The 17627-nt window shown below is 37.8% G+C and overlaps 1 protein-coding gene across 1 annotated transcript in view; it reads left to right on the top strand.

Annotated features, from left to right (window-relative positions):
• LOC118238488 (doublecortin domain-containing protein 1-like) overlaps positions 1–17627 on the top strand; it is a 176162-nt gene that overhangs the window by 130868 nt on the left and 27667 nt on the right. Inside the window, 1 exon segment of the mRNA XM_035447056.1 lies at positions 14363–14533. Within this exon segment, the coding sequence (XP_035302947.1) occupies positions 14363–14533 (171 nt within the window).

Raw genomic sequence — 17627 nt, 5'->3', positions numbered from 1 at the left:
TCTTTAATTCAAGATTCTCTTTTCTTTTTAACCTATGAAAACAATATATTTGTAGGCAAAACAATGGGGAGATTTAGGAATATATATATATATATATATATATATATATATATATATATATATATGCTTGCTGGTGGGGGAGGGATATTGCATGGTACACATGTGGAAGACAGATGACAACTTGTCAGTTTCCACTATGTAGGTCCTGGTGATCAAGTGATGATCATGAGACTTGTGAGACTTGGTGACAAGTGCTTTTTGTCTGTTGAACCATCTTGCCAGTGCCCCTCCGTTCATTCTCATACTGTAACTCCAGGCTGCTTGGAACTCATTATGTACTTCACAGAGGTCTTAAATTCATATCAATCCTCCTGACTCAGCCTCCCAAATATTTACAAGTTTGGGTCACCACACTTGTCTATAAAGTTGGGCTGGGGGTGGCAGGCTTTCCTTGCTTTGAGACCATCCTGTATATTTCTTTGAAGACCGTATTTCAAGAATAGAGACAACTATTCTATGTGATGACTTCAAATGGTGATTCTGGGCAAAGTGCTCTGGAGTTCTTAATAACATGGGTGGATTCAAAGCTGCAGAGAACTCAACCCAACAGCTGAAGCCGCTACAAAAACCAGGAATTCTTTAGACTTGTTCCTGGCAGCAGACAGGCAATATTTAACAATGTATATCTCACAAATAGACAACTTTAATATGCAAGTTCTATAACAATATAAAGAGATTAATATGTTGTGCTGACTACAAGCCATCTTGGGAACATAATTGAATTCAAGAATTGAATGCATGCATCATAGAGATGTGGTCCAATTTCCCTCCACATTACATAAAAATCCATGGGCATATTTAAAGTAATGTGCACACTTGCCTTATTTCAGAAGTTTGGTTTGTTTCCTCAGCAGAATATTTAATTTTTGTTTGGTACCTTCTGTTCATTTGTTACACTCACAAATTCTGTACAAGTGTCACTTCCGTGCTCCATTGCCATGGAGCATGAGGAGTGGAACGAGTAGGCTTTCTGCTGCACAATGAGATGGTGCGCTTTTTCAGCATATGCATGCGTAAGCCTTCTTTTGTGAATGGGACCGATAGGGTCAGATAATGTTTAAAGGGAAAGGTTTTATGTCTCTCCGGCTTCTATGTTTCCACATGGATGCTCACACACACACATAGATTGAATTATGAACAGACCCATTAATGCTGGGATCACAAAAGGTCAAGTTTTGTCTCCTTTTACCCCCATTCAGATTGCTTTTGTAGAGAGAAAAAAAGGATTTGCAGGGAGAAAAAGATTTATGATAAAGAATTTTTTAAAGAACAGTTTTCTCCTTTTAACAACATCTTTGATTTGGAAAAAGATCATATTATGTAAAATAATTCAATAATATTGTATCATCTGCCTGAATTTGGTGTAAGTTAGTTCATGTGTTTAGTTGTCTTTAAGGACAACATGTTATCATAGTAACTGAGAACAAAACATAGAACTTTGAAGATAAAAGGCCATATGAATATGTAAAGTACAAAGTTTGAGCAGAACTGAATGGAAGTATTATCAAAACGTCATCAGCAGGATTCTTAACCAATTCTCTCCTTAGTTTAAGATGTAATTCAGTCTTTGATCTATATATAACATTTTAGTTTTGAATTAAGAAAACAACCAATAATTCGTGTTATTGTGGATCACACACATTGACAAATAATCCAATGGAAGCAGTAAAAAAGTAATGGAGAGACATTTGAAAGGACAAAGACTTTATCCCCAATGAAAAATTTAAGACTTTAACCAATAGCTCTTTAGAGAGCAAATGACATCAGCAATTGCATGGTTGGCTGATTTCTGATGTCACATGGAATTCCTTATCAGTTAAAGGGTATGCATTGTGACAGTAAATCACTCATGCATAAAAATGTCCTAAATCAAAGTCTGGGATCTTTCTTCTTTCTCCTTTGGTTTTGTGCTAGTTGCTTGCTCTACCATGTGGTGAAGTACATCAAACTGAAGAGACCAGTGTTTGCCAGAAAGGTACATTACATGATACAAACATTAGATGCTACATAAAATCCTATCTTCCCAAATCACATGATCTTGGAAATGGATTCAGAGAGCTCCTGTACTTTCCAGAGAGCCCTTGTGTTTAGGGCCCTTGCTTCATCAAATAACCAGAAAAGCAGGCCACCTGTACTGTTTGGTGTTTGGCTTAGGCATGTAGGTTGGTATCATCTATCACTTTGAGGATAATACTTGTGTAGGATAAAATATGAACAAGGTAAAGCAAAAGCACTGTCTTGCACTGGATTATTTAGAGGGTTTTTTTTTTTTTTTTCTGTTCACAACTTAATAGAGCTGTGTTGTGTGTAGTGCAGAAATCCATGCTAGAAGGAAGGGCTCTTTAGAGGATTCTCCCATGGGACTTTTAGTTTAAGAAAAATACTGTCTTCATTTTCTTTCTCCCTTTGTTATTTTTCCCTAACCATTTTCTTCGTTTGTTTTCTTGTCTTTATTATGTCTTCTTTTTTACATTATTTTTTTCCATTTTCTTCTATTGAGACTCCTCTCATCATTATTTCAAATGCTGTCCACTATCTCATATGCCTGTGGTTTTTAAACCTGTTTCTAAGTTCCTTTAGTTAGCCATGAGGGCTTATTTATGAATACTTAATAGGAATTGGCACAGACATTCACTGCCACTAAGAGCTGTCCATTACTAATGAATTATACATGGTAGAAAATATTTAATAGAAAATGGTATATTAGCTTTTGGTAAAATTGTTCCAGCCTAAATCACAGTAACTTAACACAGGTATATATTATATACTGTGGGCTTATTAACACAAAGTATATATTACATATTATCCACTTATATGTATTAGCTGCAGGTTATTAGTGGCCCTCTTCAGTATGTCTTTCCTAGGCTGAGACAGAAGTTGAAGGACAAACTTCTACTGCAGTACTGGGGCATTTGTACCAGTGGCAAAGACCAGTGATGGGAGTGCTCTGTGGCTCTTAGAGTGGTGCTGAGCAGTGTCACCTGCTACTTCTGCATTGACCAAGTCACATCACATGGGGAATTTGACACCACAGGTATACCTGTGAGAAAGGCCCGCCTCTGTCTCTTGTTAATTTCTGCTATTCTCTAATCAAACTTTACTTCTCCAACACATCTAACTAACCCTGTGGCTCTCAACCGTCCTAATGCTGCAAACCTTCAATACAGTTTCTCATGTTTGGTAACCCCAACCATAAAATTATTTTCAATGCTACTTCGTAATTGTAATTTTACTCTCATTATGAGTTGCACTGTAAATATCTGATATAGGATATCTGAAGTGTGACCTCTGTGACCTGGGGTCATTTGACACCCAGGAGTCAAGACTCACATGTTGAGAACCCTAGATGCATTGGTTTGCTATATAAAGACTTTGGGAAAGGTTTGTAACTTGAAGGAGCCTGATGTTGATGTGTAAGTCAACAGGTCTTGGAGATCCCAGCCCCAGTAGATACATTTTCATCAGAGCTCCTGCATCTGTGGCTCAGAGAACATTACAAAAGAGGAGAAAGAAAGATTGTAGGATCTGGGACACCAGGGAGTCTGCAGTGAAACAGTCTCTTCTAGAAATGGCTGTATAAACAAGACTGGAGCAATAGAAATATTAATAGACATATTAAGTTGGAAGGGGAAATATGTGGGGGTCCCACCCCTAGACAAAGAACAGGAAAATATGACTGCTGGAAGAGGGGACATTAGTTTGTCCCAGGGATGAGATATTGGTTTCTAATAGAGTGGTCAGCACTGAAACCTCATGCACACCATCAACAGGAACTTATCCAGCAGGATATCTATAGATATCTATATGTATATATGGAGTTGGTCAGGTTGTGGTGAATTCACTTATTTTCTCTGGGAAATACTGTATTTCTTCTTTAGTATTTAGGGATAATTTTGTTGGGGAAAGTATAATCAATTAACAGGTTTTCTTCAGTTTGAATATTTTCAGAAATACATGAATTATTTTAAAGTAGCTCGTTTATAGGCACATAATGCTTGTAAACGTCTTAGAAAATTTAAAGAATAATTGATCTCTACCAAATACACATGTATATTTAACCAATTGTGTTTAACTTTTGCCAAACAGACACGTGTATATAAACAGACACACACACACACACACACACACACACACACACACACACACACACACTGAACTAGTAGATAAAGTAGAAAAATAAATTTTTAAATCATGTGATTATGAGTATAAACTAGTTTGGGGTAAATTCTTTGAACTCTCTGAAGAAGGGATAGAAATTATAGACTTACCATGAAAATTGCAGTAGGTTGGGAGAAATACTATATTTTCAGATATTAAGAAGTTAATGTGTAAGTACATAGGATACTCTTAGGAAGGAATGTCCACTTTTTTTTTTTTTTTTTTTTTTTTTTTTACTTAGTTGAAACCCTGGTAACTGAATCTGTAAGAAGCAAAGCCAAGGATAAGCAATGACCACTGTGGATAGGGAAGAGTACATGTAAAATGTGTGCTCCATGTGAGAACTATGTATGGAGAATACTTCTTTGCAACTGTGGCTCATGCTGAGATACATGCTCATGTTCCCTCCCCCTCCCTTTGATGATCATTTCTTTTCCTTTCATTTGTGTTATGTATCTAGGCATTCATAAGATTTAGTCATACCTCTCTTTGAAACCTGGCTTACATTACCCAAAATTTTGTTTGTAGGAGTCACCCATGTTGCTGTTTGAAGCTTTAAGTGGGCAAAAATATTATTATATCCATTCATTTCAATGACTTAACACACAATAGAATGCTCTTTTCTGCCATAGTTGAGATAAACATGTTTGCAGTTTCTTGAAATCCCTTTTAATTTCAGTTCTATTTTGACAAAATGACAAAGATATGTTTAGTGATACCCACTGAGCTTTTCCTTTATGATTTTGTTCACTCCTTGGAAACAGAAGTTTCTTCTCCTCTAGGGTGCTGATAAATATTTGCTCTTTTTTCTTTCCCTTGATATTTTTTTACTTAAATTAGAAACAATCTTATTTTGCATATCAATCCCAGTTCTCTCTCCCTCCCCTCCTTCTACTAATCCCCTCTACCCCCTTCCACTCACTATCCACTCCCCAGGGAGAGTGAGGCCTTCCATGAGGGATCATCAAAGTCTGTCACATCATTTGGGGCAGCGCCTAGGCCCTCCCTTGTATATTTAGGCTGAGAGAGTATCCCTTCATGGAGGAATGGGATCCCAAAGCCTATTCTAGCTCCAGGAATAAATACTGGTTCCACTGGAGGAGACCCCATAGACTGTCCAGGCCTCCTAACTGTCACCCAAGTTCAGGAGGCCTGGTTTCGTCCTATGCTGGTTCCCCAGATGTCTGGCTGGGGTTCATGAGCTTCTACCTGCTCAGGTTGGCTGTTTCTGTGGGTTCCCCCAGCATGGTCTTGACCCCTTTGCTCACCACTCCTCCATCTCTACAACTGGACTCCAGGAGTTCAGCTCAGTGCTTAGCTGTGGATCTCTGCTTCTGCTTCCATCAGCTACTGGATGAAGGCTCTGGGATGGTATTTAAGGTAGTCATCAATATCATTATAGGGAAAGGTAATTTAAGGTAGCCCCTCCACTATTGCTTAGATTCTTAGTTGGGATCATCCTTGTGGATTTCTGGACATTTCCTTAGTGTCATATTTCTCTTTAAACCTCTTTTAAAGTATCTCTTTTCTTGCTCTCCTCTATTCATCCCAGACTCAATCTTCCTGATCCCTCATGGTCTCCTCTCCCCTCCTCTTCTCTCCTCCTTTTTATCCTTCTCTCCTTCCCCTTCCCTAGTGATTCCAATATGTTCAGGAGCATTTGTCACTTTCCCCTTCTCTGGGGAAAGTGTCTCTCTTAGGGTCTTTCTTGTTTCTAAACTTCTCTAGAGTAATGGATTGTAGGCTGGTAATTGTTTGCTCTATGTCTAATATTCATATATGAGTGAGTACATACCATGTTTGTCTTATTGTGACTGGGTAACCTTACTCAGGATAGTTTCTTCTAGTTCCATACATTTGCCTGAGAATTTCAAGATTCCATTTTTTTTTCTGCTGAGTAGTACTCCATTGTGTAAATGTACCACATTTTCTCAATCCATTCTTCAGTTGAGGGGCATCTAGGTTGCTTCCAGGTTCTGGCTATTGCAAATAATGCTTCTATGAATGAAGGTGGATGGATGTCCTTGTTGTATGAATGTGCTTCTTTTGGGTATATGCCTAAGAGTGGGATTGCTGAATCTTGTGGTAGACTGATTTAAATTTCCTGAGAAACCTCCATACTGATTTCCAAAGTAGCTGTACAAGTTTGCACTACTAGCAGCAATGGAGGAGCATTTTCCTTTCTCCACATCCTCTCCAGCATAAACTGCCATTGGTGTTTTATATTTTACCATTTTAACAGGTGTGAGATGGTATCTCAGAGGTGCTTTGATCTGCATTTCCCTGATGGCTAAGGATGTTGAGCACTTTCTTAAGTGTCTTTCAGCCATTTTAGATTCCTCTGTTGAGAAGTCTCTATTTAGTTCTGTACCCCACTTTTTAATTGAATTATTTGGTGTTTTGGAGACTACCTTTTTGAGTTCTTTGTATATTTTGGAAATAAACCCTCTGTCAGATGTGGGATGAATATCTTTTTTAATTCTGTGGGCTGCCATTTTGTCTTGTTGACTGTGTCCTTTGCCTTACAGAAGCTTCTCAGATTCAGGAGGTCCCACTTATTAATTGTTGATCTCAGTATCTATGCTAAGGGCATAGATTCAGGAAGTGGTCTCCTCTAACAATTCATTCAAGGGTAGCTCCCACTTTCTTTTCTAGGAAGTTTAGTGTGGCTGGATTTATGTTGATGTCTTTGGTCCATTTGGACTTAAGTTTTGTGCATGGCGATAGATACAGATCTATCTACAATCTATGTGTCAGCATCTAGTTATGCCAGCACCATTTGTTGAAGATGCTTTCTTTTTTCCATTGTATAATTTTAGCTTCTTTGTGAAAAATAAGGTGTTTATCAGTATGTGGATTAATATCAGGGTTTCAATTAAATCCCACTGGTCTGCCTGTCTGTTTTGTGTGCCAATATCAAGTTGTTTTCATTACTATAGCTCTATAGTGGAGCTTGAAGTCAGGAATGGTGATGCCTTTGGAAGTTCCTTTATTGTACAGAGTTGTTTTGGATATTCTGGGTTTTTGTTTTTCCATATAAAGTTGAGTATTATTCTTTCAAGGTCCTTGAAGAATTGTGCTGGGATTTTGATGGGGATTACATTGAATCTGTAGATTGCTTTTAGTAAGATTGCCATTTTTACTATGTCGATCCTACCTATCCAAGAGCATGGGAGATCTTTCCATTTTCTGGTATCTTCTTTAATTTCTTTCTTTAAAGACTCAAAGTTTTTGTCTTTCACTTGTTTGGGTAGTGTTACCCCAAGATATTTTATGTTGTTTGTGGCTATTGTAAAGGGTGATGTTTCTCTGATTTCTTTCTCAGCGCATTTATCATATATATATATATATATAATATATATATTATATATATTAGGGCTATTGATATTTTTTAGTTAATCTTGTATCCTGCCACTTTGAAGAAGGTATTTATCAGCTGTGGGAGTTCCCTGGTAGAATTTTGGGGTCACTTATGTACATTAATATATCATCTGCAAATAGTGAAAGTTTGACTTCTTACGTTCCAATGTGTATCCACCCCTTGATCTCCTTTTGTTGCCTTATTGCTCTAGCTAGAACTTCAAGCACACATTGAAGAGATATGGAGAGAGTGGACAGCCTTGTCTTGCTCCTGATTTTAGAGGAATTGCCTTGAGTTTCTCCCCATTTAGTTTAATGTTGGCTGTTGACTTGCTGTATATTACCTTTATCATGTTTAAGTATGTTCCTGTTATCCCTGATCTTTCTCAGACCTTTAACATGAAAGGGTGTTTGGATTTTGTTGAAGGCTTTTTCAACATCTAGTGAGATGATCATGTGGTTTTTCTTTTTCAGTTTCTTTATATGGTGGATTACACTGATGGATTTTCATATGTTGAACCATCCCTGCATCTCTGGATGAAGCCTATTTTATCATGATGGATGAATTTTCTGATGCATTCTTGGATTCACTTTGCCAGTATATTATATTGAGTATATTAGCATCAATATTCATGAGGGATATTGGTCTGAAATTCTCTTTCTAAATTGTGTCTTTTTATGGTTTGGGTACCAGGGAAATTGTAGCCTCATAAAAAGAGTTTGGCAATGACCCTTCTGCTTCTATTGTGTGGAACACTTTGAGGAGTATTGGTATTAGCTCTTCTTTGAATTTCTGGTAGAATTCAGCACTGAAACCATTTGGTCCTGGGCTTTTTTCGGTTGGGAGACTTTTGATGACTGCTTCTATTTCATTAGGGGTTATAGGTCTACTTAAATTGCTTATCTGTTCTTGATTTAATTTTGGTTGGTCATATCTATGCAGAAAATTGTCCATTTCCCATAAATTTTCAAATTTTGTGGAGTACAGGTTTTCAAAGTCTGACCTGATGATTCTCTGGATTTCCTCAGTGTCCATCGTTATGTGTCCCTCCTTTCATTTCTGATTTTGTTAATTTGAATGTTCTCTTTCTGCCTTTTGGTTAGTTTGGATAAGGTTTTATCTATCTTGTTGATTTTCTCAAAGAACAAACTCTTTGTTTCATTGACGTCTCTACTTTATTGATTTCAGCCCTCAATTTGATTATTTTCTGGTGTCTACTTCTCCTGGGTGAGTTTGCTTCTTTTTGTTCTAGACCTTTTAGGTGTTAATTCTCTAGTGTGACTATTCTCCAGTTTCTTCATGTGGGCACTTAGTGCTATGAACTCTTAGCACTGCTTTCAATGTGTCCCATAAGTTTGAGTATGTTGTGTCTTCAGTTTCATTGAATTCTAGGAAGTCTTTAATTTCTTTCTTTATTTCTTCCTTGACACAGGAGTGATTCAATTGAGTATTATTCAATTTCCACAAGTTTGTAGGCTTTCTGCACTTTTGTGTTGTTGAATTCTAACTTTAAACCATGGTGATCTAATAAGATACAGGGGATTATTCAATTTCTTTTTTGTATCTGTTGAGGTGCGGTCGAATTTAGAGAAGTTCCATGTGGTGCTGAGAAGGTATATTCTTTTATGTTTGTTTGGAATGTTCTATAGATGTCTGTTAAATCTAATCGGGTCATAAATTCTGTTAGTTCCTTTGTTTCTTTGTTAAGTTTCTGTCTTATAGTTCTGTCCAGTGGTGAGAGTGGGGTGTTGAAGTGTGTTGGGTTTAATGTGTGATTTGAGTTTTAGTAATGTTTCTTTTACGAACTTGGATGCCTTTGTATTTGGGGAATAGATTTTCAGAATTGAGACTTCATCTTGATGGATTTTTCTTGTGATGAATATGAAATGACCTTCTTCATCTCTTTTGATTAATTTTAGTTTGAAGTCTAATTTCTTAGATATTATAATAGGTGCACCAGCTTGTTTCTTAGGACCATTCGATTGGAAAATCTTTTCCCATCCCTTGACTCTGAGGTAACGTCTGTCTTTGAAGTTGAGGTGTGTTTCTTGTATGTAACAGAAGGATGGATTCTGTCTTCGTATCCATTCTGTTAGCCTGTCTCTTTTTATCAATGGGTTAAGACCATTGCTATTGAGGAATATTAATGATCACTGATTTTTGATCATTGTTTCTTTTTGATTTGTTTTGGTTGTGGTATTGTGTGTGGGTTCACCTCCCTTTTTTGTTTTTGGCTTTTGGTAATGGGCAATCATCTGTTGCCTATGTTTTTGTGGGTGTAGTTAATTTCCTTGAGTTGGAGTTTTCTTTCCAGGGCTGGATTTGTGAACATATAATGCTTAAATCTGGCTTTGTCACAGAATATCTTGTTTTATCCATCTATAGTTATTGAAAGTTTTGCTTGGTATAGTAGTCTGGGCTGACATTCATGGTCTCTTAGTGTTTGTAGAACATCTATCCAGGACCTTCTGGCTTTCAGAGTTTCCATTGAGAAGTCAGATGTAATTCTAGCAGGTCTGCCTTTATACGTTACTTGGTTTTATTCCTTTGCTGCCCTTAATATTCTTTTTTATTCTGTATGTTTGGTGTTTTGACTATTATGTGGAGAGGGGACTTTTTTTTTGGTCCAGTCTATTTAGTGTTCTATAAGCTCCTTATACTTTCATAGCCATACATGTCCTTCTTTAGGTTGGGAAAGTTTTCTTCTATGATTTTGTTGAATTTGTTTTCTGCACCTTTGAGCTGTGCTTCTTTGCCCTCTTCTATAGCTACTATTCTTTTTTTCTGACATTCTTTTCTCCATTTTTTATTTGAATTAGAAACAAGATTGTTTTACATTTCAATCTCAGTTCCCTCTCCCTTCTCTCCTCCCCTACCTAACCCCCAACTAAAACCCTACCAATCACATAACCTTTCTGCTCCCCAGGAAGGGTGAAGCCTTCCATAGTGTTCTGAAGGGTCTGTCATATCCTTTGGGATAAAGCCTAGGCCCACCCCTATGTGTCTTGGCTCAGGGAGTATCTCTCTATGTGGATTGGGGTTCCAAAGTCCACACCTATGCTAGGGATAAGTATTGATCTACTATAGGAGGCCCCATGGATTTCCGAATATACCTACTATTTTTAGGTTTGGTCTTTTCACAGTGTCCCATATTTCCTGGATATTTTGTGTTAAGGATTTATTTGACTTAAGATTTTCTTTGGCCGATGAATCTATTTTCTCTTACATTATTTTTAGTTTGTCTTTTCCTCTATTTTTTTTCTTCCATTTCTTTAAGGGATTTTCTCATTTCCTTTTTGGGAGTTTCTATAATCTTCATAAAGTTGTTTTTAAGGTCATTCCCTCCTTCTTCATCTGTGTTGGGATGTTCAGGTCTTGCTGGTGTAGAGTCCCTAGAATCTGCTGGTGTCTTATTAGACTTTCTGTTACTGAATGCGTTCTTTTTTTTTTTTTTTTTTTGAGACAGGGTTTCTCTGTGTAGCTTTGGAGCCTATCCTGGCACTCGCTCTGGAGACCAGGCTGGCCTCGAACTCACAGAGATCCTCCTACCTCTGCTTCCCGAGTGCTGGGATTAAAGGCATGTACCACCAACGCACGGCTAAATGTGTTCTTATACTGTCATCTTCCCATCACTTCTTTCAGTAGATGCAGGTTAGGTCTCTCTCTCCTGGTGGGTATGGGTTCAAGACTCTGTCCAGGTGGGTACAGGTGTGTCCAAGATTCCCATGGCAGCAGATGTTAGATGGCTGTCTCTTCCAGTGGGTGCCGGTCCAAGCTGGATGGCTGGGTCTGCCTCCTGGTTTCTCTGGGTGGTTTGGTGGTGGGATGGGACTTGCAGGCTGCGTTTCGGGGGTCTCAAACAGGGAAAGCTGGGTAGGAAACGGCTCAGCACTCACCTCTTCCAGCAGGTGGCAGTCCAAAACTGGGATGGAGGCAGATGCCAGATGGTTCTGTCTGCCTCCAGGTCTCTCTGGGGTGGGGTTGGTGGAGGGACAGGACTGGGGTTCCAAGTTTCAGGGGTCTCAAACAGGGAAAGCTTGGCAGGAAACAGCTAGGCACTCACCTTTTCCTGTGTGTGCCATTCCAAGACTGGGATGGTGATGGCGGCAGATGCAGGAATGTCCATTTTATTTGCAGACATTTGTGTGGGATGTAGAATTTTGCAGTGACTAGAAGTTTTATCTACTATACAGGGGTAAACATGAGAAAGACCATGAAAATGCAAAAAAGAAAAAAACAACAATAATATATCAGTTGTCTTAATTAAGTTTTCTATTGCTGTTAAGAGACACTGTGACCATGGCAACTCTTATAAAGAAAAATAATTAATTGAGGTGGCAGTTTACAGTTTCAGAAAATTTGCCTATTGGCAGCTGGGAGCATGGTGGCCTGCAAGCAGACGTGCTGCTGGAGAAGGAGCTGAAAATTATACATCTTGATTCACAGGAGACAGGAAGTGAACTGAGACACCATATGTGGCTTGAGCATATATGAAACCTTGAATCCCACCCCTACAGTGACACACTTCCTCCAACAAGGCCACACCTACTCCAACAAAGCTATACTCCCAAAGGTGCCACTCTCCATGAGCTTATGGGGGCTAATTCAAACTTTCAGTGTACAAAGTGGAAAGTATTTTAAGATAGAGGCACAGTTAGGAACTTTCTGGAAAAGACTTCAGTGGCACAGGAAGCAAACAAAATAATTGACAAGTAGGATCACATAATACTAAAAGCTTCTGTACTGCAAAGGAAACTATTAGTGAGAAGCAGTCTGCAGAATGGGAGCAAACCTTGGTTAGCCCTAGAATATATAAAAACTTAAAATTAAAAAAATCTTCCCATAAAAGGATGGCTGAATGAATTGAAAGATAGTTTCCAAAAGAAGAAACATTCATGGTTAATAAATATTTTTAACTAGTTTTCAACATTCTTGGTTGTGGAGATACAAATTACAATATCTCACCCTGGTCAGAATGGTGCACATTAAGAAAACAATGGTGACAGATACTGGTGGAGAAAGGAATAAACACACACACACACACACACACACACACACACACACACACCCTGGAAAGATATTGTCAATGGTCAATAGTATCACTTTTATCTTGAAGGAAACCAATAGCTTTCTTTATTTTATTTTATTGTTTTTTATTTTTTTATATATTTGAATTACAAACAAGATTGAATTGAGTGACAATCCGAGTTCCCTTCTCCCTCCCTTCCTTCTCTACCACCCGCCCCAACTAAAATCCTACCTGTCATATGTCCTTTCTTTTAATCTACACCTGACTCAAAATTTCTGCTCCCTCATGACCTCTGCATCCTTCCTTTTCTTCCCTTCTCACTCTCGTAGCTTCCCCCTCCCCTCTTCCCATGTTCTCAATTTGCTCAGGGAATGGTGACCCTTTCCCCTTCTCCAGGGGACAAAGTTTGTCTCTTTTAGGGTCTTCCTTGTTTACTAGTTTCTTTGGCAGTGTGGATTGTAGGATGGCAATCCCTTACTCTATGTCTAAAATCCACATATGAGTGAGTACATATCATGTTTGTCTTTTTGTGATTGGGTTACCTCACTCAGAATGGTTTCTTCGAGTTCCATCCATTTTCCTGCAAATTTCAATATTCCATTGTTTTTCTGCTGAGTAGTACTCCATTGTGTAAATGTACCACATTTTCTCCAGAGAAAAGAAGATTCTTATTCATCATGAGTGTATATATAAACTAATCCATCCACCATCATGGAGGCTTCTCAAGAAAGTAAAATTAGAACTGCCATATAACCTAGCTATACTGGTTCTGGATACATTCCCAATGTAGTCATTTTTAATTAGCAAACTATATAATTATGAAATTAATTTGTTATTTCTAAGTCCTCAGTATATGTATCATTAATAATATATGAGTAAAGGTCATATGTCTTTTCTAACTCCACTGATTAGTATCTAGAAATAGAAAACATCATAGATATGTGTATTTTAAGCTTTTCCTAATTTTGAAAAAATTCTATGCTTCATTTAGAATGCTGTCTAGGCAGAAAACATATTTTAAAGATCTGCAAAATCTTAGTGGATTTAATATATGAATGGACATTTTAATTTAATTCATGGTAAAGTAAAATCGTCTAAAAGGTACATATAGTAACTGCAATATTGTAATTGGTTACAGAACAATGAATTTCAAAGTCCAAAGAAGGTTTTATTTTGTTAAGTATTTTGTTTATTTTCTTCTTCTATGTTTTTTTTCCTTTGTTGAAACAGGGTCTTATGTAGTAGCCCTAGAATTCATTATGGAGACAAGGCCAATGTCCACACAGTCTACCTCTTTCTTCTGAGTGTTAACATACTGGGCCTGTTAAGCAGTTTAAGTATTTTGCGAAGTTCTTAGATCTGTCTCTTTTATGCCTAGAGTTAGTTTTCATTAAGCAATTTTAAGTGGTTACTTATTCCATAACACCAAGGTAAAGGGACATACACACACACACACACACACACACACACACACACACACACACACACACACAGCACACACACAGAGAGAGAGAGAGAGAGAGAGAGAGAGAGAGAGAGAGAGAGAGAGAGAGAGAGAGAGAGTTGTTTTCTACAAACAAAAAGTGGATAATGGAGACAGATATGTTTGTCCCTTGTATTCTCTTTACCTGAGTTGTACTTAAATTCTTGAGTTGAAGTCATTTTCTCCTATCAGGCTAGGTACTCAAAAATCTAATAGGTGTGACATCAACAATTACTTCTTGCTAACAACTCTTGTAATTTAACCCTTTCAGGTGAGCATGCTGATTGATGAATTGCAGACAGCCATCAAAAGCAACAAAGGTCATCTCGCTAAGCTTGGCCCCCAATTACAGACTGAGCAGGAGCAGTTCTCCTCTTATGTCTGCCAACACATTAAGAGCCTTCCAGTAAACACCATGGTCCCAGGAGGCCTGCATCTCAAGGTGGGTGTCACTCTGTGACTCTCACTGGATCCAAGCAGAGACGGAAGCATTCTATCCCATTGAAGATCTGTGTAACACTGATTCCTTATTGAATATCTCATCCTATCCTCAACAGGGAAGTTTGACCTGTAAGGGATAAGAATATTATTCAGAAAATAGGTCTTAGAAGGTAATAACTATGCATCTTTGAAAAGGGGGTTTATAAAACTTAGCATTCAATACAGAAAAGTAAATTTAATGAAGAACTTCAGTGAGTGAACATTTGCATACTTCTCAAAGAAATAAAAATACTGTGTACATTTCATTTTCTAAAAACAACACATTTGGAAAATGGCCAAGCTTTAATAGTTGACAGACAGTGACAATAAGAATCAGAGGTGAAAAGGCAGGGTGACTGATTGATGTTCAAACTACATTTCCAGGGGAAAAGATATATATTGGATAAGTGTGACACATGTCTGAGTTCACTTGGCAAAATCAATACTTAAGAATATACTGAGGGGGAAAGGTGAATTGGTTATTTGTCAGGACAAGATGGCTAAATGTCCTAGGCTACTCTGCTATTACAGTGTTAGGTGAGAAAAAGAATAATCCTCCTTGGCTAAAGAAGATGAAATACCAAAAGGGAATGTAAAGATTTTTATATTCATGGTAGAATATCCATGCTACCTCTGTCATGTTAAGTTACAGTTCTGTAACTTAATAGTTCACTTCTCAAAGACCTCTGATTAGAGAAACCAGCGTTACTCAATGTGACCCTTTCTATGTAAAGAGGACTGTTTGGAGAACTCCACTGCCTTTACCATCTTCATGGGCATATGATAATATTCACAGCTGACTTATGCTCATCCTTCATCTTTCACTTTATACTTTGAATATAGTTTTAGGTGCAAACACCATTTTAAAGAGTATGGGAGCTTGTAATGACATTCCCATGGATTAATTTTAAATGAGAACATTACCATTAAAAATTGACCTTTTGGGAAATGTGACTCAATCTTAAGCGCATTGTCTATGCCAGTCAGAAAAGGATTTGGGGAGTGACATCTAAGGCATCAAAGCAAGGGTACCCACAGTCAAGTAATATTGTTCTGTTTGGGGTTTTGGCTTGGTTGTGGACCAATCCACAAAAATACTTGCTATTGATTAAGAGATAAAACAGGCAAGGGAATTTGGTCACCTTAATGACATCTGTGCCCCCTTCTTTTAATCCACTATTGTATTGACTGTAGTGCTACTGGGGAAAAGAACTTTTTTCCCTCATAAATTCATTGTTAACTCTGAAGAATTTCTATCATATTAGTGTATTAGCTTGACAGTAAAATTTTAATTGCAGACTCTGAACTGTTCCTTTCACATGCTCCCCCTTTCAGCATCCTTCAAAATTCTTTCCACACCAGCAAATAGGAAATTTATAAGCAAAGGAAACATGTTGTATAATATTTGTAAGTACCTGCTGTGCTATCTAATACAGTAGCTACAATCTGCATGAAGCTATTAAAATTAGCTAAATAAAGCAGCCAGTACCTTCACTGGTGTGTTATAGACTCTTTTGGCTTTAGCACTGACTGAATGGTTAGATACCCTATCCAGAATTCTCTCCCACCTGTGTCATGTGTTCTTTTGCTTTGGTACCCCCACACCCCACTCCAGGAAGACTGGGCATTGTATCCCTCTGCCTCTGCTCCATTCAGTTTCCCCATCTGAAACACTGAGTTTATCTACAGCATACATCATTCTTCTAAATCCTGAGAGCTCTGAGTATCAGCTTGACTTGTCAGTCTTTTAGGGTAGTAGTTTCCAAGTTTGGCTGAATAGAGTTATCTGGGGACTATGTGAGAAATACCAGTGTTCTCCACTCCTGATGATTTGAGGGGAACTGGTTTAGTGTCCCGAGGCTGACTTCTAGCAGCTTGTGAAAAACAGTTAAACTGTCAGGTGTTTTGAGAGCCACTGGTTAAACACTATTATTATTTTTATTTTTTGGTTGTTTTCGAGACAGGGTTTCTCTGTATTGTTTTGGAGCCTGTCCTGGAACTTGCTCTGTAGACCAGGCTAGCCTCAAATTCACAGAGATCCATCTGCCTCTGCCTCCCGAGCGCTGGGATTAAAGGCGTGCACCACCAATGCCCAGCTAAACACAGCCATTATTAAGAAGTATTTTTAAACATTGAACCAATCCTTTAAAAGATATTGATAACTGTTTCTTTCAGATTATCTGATTACATTTTCCTGTTGCATATTCTTTCCGTTATTACTGTGCATCATGTGTTGTGTTGTGTGTGTGTGTGTGTGTGTGTGTGTGTGTGTGTGTGTGTGTGTTGTGAATTCTCTGAGTGTGCTACAATAAATTTCAGCAAATAGGTTTCTTTTCAATAATGGCTTTCTTTGACTCAAAACTGACCAGTCAGAGTGCATACACAATAGAAACTGGTAAGTGATAAAAATAAAGACATGGATTAGGGGGTGCTGATTGGTTGGGACAGGCCATGGACAAAATTTCCTGTTTTGTTTTAAATACATTTTCATTAGAACATAGCCACACCTGATTGCATGCTGCCTATGGCTGCTTGTCTAAGACAATAGCAGAGTGGCCTTGTTGAGACAGACTATGTGACTTTAAAACCCTAACATATTTACTGCATGGCCCTTTCCAGGAAAATAGTGAGCCAAGTCTTGATTTGAGTGTATAACTTAAAAAGTAGTATAGATTAAATTTTAAAGTATAAAATTTCTGTATTTGTCACATTATGAATAGCATCCACAAAAAGTATACAAAACTATTTTCTGAGCTAGCACAGGAATAGCTCATGACACTAGTAAACAGGCACAGCCACATGGATTGTTTATTTTTGTCTTGTGTATGGGAACATCAATTGGTATTCAGGTCAGAACTGAATTGTTTTCTCATGGTAACTATATGACTAGGTAAAAATCAACAAGCACATTGGCTATGGGTGATTGCATGTTTTATTATTGTTTGACATTTATGTGCCACATATCTTTATATCATCAGAGTGTGTAATGGTCACCCCCATTCCTAAACAGATGTTTAAAAATATTATGAGTTAATTTTTGTCAATACCATACAATT

Source organism: Cricetulus griseus, chromosome 6 (genome assembly GCF_003668045.3).
Source record: "Cricetulus griseus strain 17A/GY chromosome 6, alternate assembly CriGri-PICRH-1.0, whole genome shotgun sequence".
NCBI lineage: Eukaryota > Metazoa > Chordata > Mammalia > Rodentia > Cricetidae > Cricetulus > Cricetulus griseus.
Note: the sequence above shows the minus strand (reverse complement) of the source record. Positions and strands in the feature narration are given on the sequence as shown.